Here is a 5129-nt window from a genome sequence, read left to right as displayed (position 1 = left end):
GAGGGCGGGGTGAGGGGGAAGCGGGGAGAGGGCGGGGTGAGGGGGAAGCGGGGAGAGGGCGGGGTGAGGGGGAAGCGGGGAGAGGGCGGGGTGAGGGGGAAGCGGGGAGAGGGCGGGGTGAGGGGGAAGCGGGGTGAGGGCGGGGTGAGGGGGAAGCGGGGTGAGGGCGGGGTGAGGGGGAAGCGGGGTGAGGGCGGGGTGAGGGCGGGGTGAGGGGGAAGCGGGGTGAGGGCGGGGTGAGGGGGAAGCGGGGTGAGGGCGAGGTGAGGGGGAAGCGGGGAGAGGGCGGGGTGAGGGGGAAGCGGGGAGAGGGCGGGGTGAGGGGGAAGCGGGGAGAGGGCGGGGTGAGGGGGAAGCGGGGAGAGAGCACCCCCCGGCCACTGACTGCAGGCCGCTCGCTCCCCGCTTACCCCATCTCTCCACCCGCTCGCTCACCGCTACCTCCCCACCCCACTCTCTCCCCGCTTCCCCCCCACCCCGCTCTCTCCTCGCTTCCCCCCGCCCTCTCCTCGCTTCCCCCCGCCCGCTCTCTCCCCGCGTCCCCCCGTCTGCTCTCTCCAGCCATTGTGTGCTGCCATGCGTTTACGGTGCCTAGCTGTGATTATTTGAGCAGCGCCATCTTTAATCCTGGCAGCTGTCTGAACGTCACAAACTGTGACGTTTTTGTGAAACAGGCTACATTTGCACATGTGCCAGTACAGCACCTAGTGGTTGCGTTGTCAGCAAATGCAGCCAAATAATAAAAGGACAAAACTAAAGACTCTGTATCTGAATGATCGTAGCATTCGAAACAAAACAGATGAACTGAGAGTGCAAATAGAAATAATTAAGTACGATCTGATAGCCATTACAGAGACATGGCTGCAGGACGACATAGATTGGGACCTGAATATTGAAGGGTACATGGCTGTATAACTATGACTGGAAGCTAGGAAAAGATGGAGGGGGACTCTGTTAAGTAATGATGGTATTCGCGCAATAGAGAAGGATGACCTATGTTCAGACCACCAGGATTAGAAGCAGTTTGGGTAGAGATGAGAAATCATGAAGGCAAGTCACTTGTGGGAGTGGTGTACAGGCCACCTAACATAAACCACACTGTAAGATGGGGTATAAAGGAAGAAATAATGGCAGCTTCTCAGAAAGGTACAGCGATAATTATGGGGGATTTTAAACTGCATATAGACTGGAAAAATCAGATGAGCAGCGGTAGCCTATATGAGTACATAGAATGTGTTCGGGATAATTTCTTGGAACAATACATTCTGGAGCCAACCAGAGAGCAGGCTGTACTAGACTTGGTATTGTGCAACGAGACAGGATTAATTAATGACCTCAAAGTTAAGCCGCCCCTACGTCGCAGCAATCCTAATATGATTGAATTTTACATTCAGTCTGAGGGAGAGTAGAGTGGGTCCAAGACTAGTATTTTAAACTTAAATAAGGGCAATTATGAGAACATGAAAGCAGAGCTGGCTAAAGTGAACTGACAAATCAGGTTAAGATCAATAGAGATGCAATGGCAGACATTTAAGAGGATATTTCAGAATACACAGAATAGATACATTTAAACAAGAAAAGTTCTAAGGGTGGGACCCACCATCTGTGGTTAACTAAAACAGTTAAAGATAGGAAAGAATGCAAAAGCAGCAAAGAATGACTAAAAGATTGATAAGGAAAGTAAAATTAGAGTACGAGAGAAAGCTAGCTAGAAATATAAAGACAGATCATGAGAGTTTCTATAAGATATTTAAAAAAGAAAAGTTAACAAAGTGAGCATTGGTCCTATGGAAAGTGTGTTTGGGGAATTAATAATGGATAATAAGATGGCAGATGAACTAAACAAATATTTTGCATCGGTCTTCACTATTGAGGATACAAGTAACATCCCACTGTTAGCTGTAAGTCAGGAAATGCAAGAGAGGGAGGAACTCAAGAAAATTACAATCACCAAGGAAGTGGTACTGAACAAATTGTTGGAGCTGCGGGCTGACAAGTCCCCGGGTCCTGATGGATTTCATCCTAGGGTCTTAAAAGTGGCTAGTGAGATAGTTGATGCTTTAGTTTTAATTTTCCAAAATTCCCTAGATTCGGGAAAGGTTCCGCTAGATTGCAAAATAGCGAATGTAAGTCTATTATTCAAAAAGAGAGACAGAAAGCAGGAAACTACAGGCCAGTTAGCTTAACATGTCTTCGGGAAAATGTTAGAAGTTATTATTAAAGACATTATAGCAGGGCACTTAGAAAAATTCAAGGTAATCAGGCAGAGTCAACACGGTTTTGTGAAAGGGAAATTATGTTGAACCAATTTATTGGAGTTCTTTGAGAGAATTACATGTGCTGTGGATAATGGGGAACCAGTGGATGTATTGTACTTACATTTCCAGAAGGCATTTGACAAGGTGCCACATCAAAGGTTATTGCAAAAAATAGAAGCTCATGGTGTAGGGATAACATATTGGCATGAATAGAAGATTGGCTAGCTAACAGGAAACAGGGCATAATGGGTCATTGTTCCAGTTGGCAAGATGTAACGAGTGGTGTACCACAGGGATCTGTGCTGGTGCCTCAACTTTTTACAATTTATACAAATGACTTGGAATAAGGGACCGAAGGTATGGTTGCTAAATTTGCTGATGACACAAAGATAGGTCAGAAAGTAACTCGTGAAAAGGACATGAGGGCTACAAAGAGATATAGATAGGTTAAGCGAGTGGGCAAAGACCTGGCAAATGGAGTATAATGTGGGAAAGTGGGAAATTGTCCACTTTGACAGGAAGAATAAAAAAGCATATTAACTAAATGGTGAGAGATTGCAGAGCTCGGAGATAGAGGGATCTAGGTGTCCTCGTGCATGAATCACAAAAGGTTAGTATGCGGGTACAGCAAATTATTAGGAAAGCTAATAGAATGTTATCTTTTATTGCAAGAAGAATTGATTACAAAAGTAGGGAGGTTATGCTTCAGCTATACAGGGCATTGCTGAGACCACATCTGGAGTACTGTGTACAGTACTGGTCTCCTTATTGATGGATGAAAATGCATTGGAGGCAGTACAGAGAAGGTTTACTAGACTAATATTTGGAATGGGCTGGCTATCTTACAAGGAAAGATTGCACAGGTTAGGCTTGTATCCACCAGAATTTAGAAAAGAGACAACTTGATTGAACCATACAAGATCCTGAGGGGTCATACAGAGTGGATGTGGATAAGATGTTTTCCCTTATGGGAGAATCTAGAACTAGGGGTCACTGTTTAAAAATAAGGGGTCACCATTTAAGACAGAGAGGAGAAAAAAATGTCACTGAGGGTCTGGAGTCTCTTCCTCTAAAGGCAGTGGAAGCAGAGTCTTTGAATATTTTTAAGGCAGAGGTAGATAGATTATTGATAAGCAAGGGGGTGGATGGTTATCAGGGGTAGGTGTAAATGTGCAGTAATCAGTTCAGCCATGAACTTGTTGAATTGCAGAACAGGCTCGAAGGGTCGAGCTGACCCATTACTAATTCGTATGTTCATATGATATAAATGAAAGGATATTTTCTTTTCGATAGAACTGCATTTCAATCTTCAATGCATCAGTACAGATAATAACAAGATGTGCAACACACAAGATATATGTGGCATGAAAAGTAATAAAAGAGACAATTAATGATGATATGAAGACTTGCAGCATTAAAGCTGCAGGCCCTGGTGTGAGGGACATTGCCAAGTTTGACTCAGTTCCAGCAGACAAGGCCCGGCTTAACCGGGGAAGAGGAAATCTCCTACAAAATGCGGTTTTTCAGGTGTAGGCTCCGGTCCGGCCGGTCTCCCCATTGCTCACCTGTAGCAGCGGGGTGCTCGCCACCACTTTCACCTGCTGCCGCCTCCCATTCGGCGCCAGCACCGTTACCGCCGCCATCGCCAATGACGCAGCGCCTTTCAGTCCACACAGCTTTATTGGCACAGTGCGCAGGCGCGGCTGGAGGGCCCGGGGGCGCGCCCACCCGCGCGTCACACTGCAGGGCGCGCGCACACTGCCCGGTCGCGCGCCCAGCAGCAACAATTGCGCAACCAGGCCTCGCCAACCCAGCACAGCCAATCGATGCAAAATTCCCAGCACAGCCAATCAAATCAATGCAGCCAACAGCCAGTCAATGCAATAAATCTCAGCCCAGCCAATCAAATCAATGTGCCTGGCAGCCGATCAAAGCAAAAAATCCCAACACAGCCAATCAATGTAACCAATCCAGCACAGCCAATCAAATCAATGTGCTCAACAGTCAATCCATGTAATAAATCTCAGCACAGCGAATCAATGCAATAAACCCCAGCATAGTCAGTCAAACTGACCACCTCCAGGCGCATATCCATTGTCTCTCGAGATAAGGAGGCCCAAAAGAAGTCAGTCAAATTAATGTGACCAACAGCCAATAAGTGCAGTAACCCCAACATAGCCAATCAACAGAATGACCCCGGTACAGCCAATCAATGCAATAAACCCTGAGGAAATCAATTACAATGTCAGCTAACGTGAGGGCCACGAAGGGAGGTTGGGTGGTCAGTGGTTTAATGGGAATGGGGGTCAAGGGAACAGTGGGTGAGTCTCACCAACAAAATGATCTCAGAAAGAGCATAATGGTAGATTGAAGAGAAATGAGATAAATACATGGATTCACAGCTGGGCCAGAGGAAACATTGGAGGGCAAGGGGAAGGTGGGGGTGTGGCAAAGGCAGCTTAATAGATGGTTTTAATCCTAGTGTCAAAGAAGTTTATGATCTCCTTGCATTTGTTATTGGATGGGAAGGTGGAAGGAGCAGGGGACAGGGAGTTAAGGAGACTGTTGATAATGCTGATAAAAAGCATTATCTTTGCATTCCAGGATCATCCTGGAGTCGTGATCAGTTTTAGCAAAGGAGAACAGGCACTAAATAGTATTTGTGGTCCAGCCAGATCTGATGATGGGTGGGTAAACCAGCTGTATGGCTGTTTTATTGCTTGCCCAGGGCTAACACAGTCCTTATCAATACTTTTTAAATTCTGTTTGATGATCATATCAATTAATGAAACACAGGAAATACAAACACTTTTTGATAACACCGCTTTAAATGCACTGCATGGATTCTCAGTTAACATGATAGAGGAAAGA

The 5129-nt window shown here is 46.2% G+C and overlaps 1 protein-coding gene across 3 annotated transcripts in view; it reads right to left on the bottom strand.

Moving 5' to 3' along the window:
* aspscr1 (ASPSCR1 tether for SLC2A4, UBX domain containing) overlaps window positions 1–3968 on the bottom strand; it is a 255059-nt gene extending 251091 nt beyond the window's left edge. For 2 of the 3 annotated variants that reach the window (XM_068058424.1, XM_068058425.1), the window contains exon 1: window positions 3824–3968. In XM_068058424.1, coding sequence (XP_067914525.1) covers window positions 3824–3901 — 78 coding nt within the window. In that variant the 5' untranslated portion in view covers window positions 3902–3968. The remainder of the gene's footprint in view (window positions 1–3823) is intronic. The other variant, XM_068058423.1, reaches the window with a different exon arrangement.
* Between the last annotated feature and the right edge of the window lie 1161 nt (window positions 3969–5129).

The sequence above is a fragment of the Heterodontus francisci genome, chromosome 26, assembly GCF_036365525.1.
Source record: "Heterodontus francisci isolate sHetFra1 chromosome 26, sHetFra1.hap1, whole genome shotgun sequence".
Classification (NCBI taxonomy): Eukaryota; Metazoa; Chordata; class Chondrichthyes; order Heterodontiformes; family Heterodontidae; genus Heterodontus; species Heterodontus francisci.
Note: the sequence above shows the minus strand (reverse complement) of the source record. Positions and strands in the feature narration are given on the sequence as shown.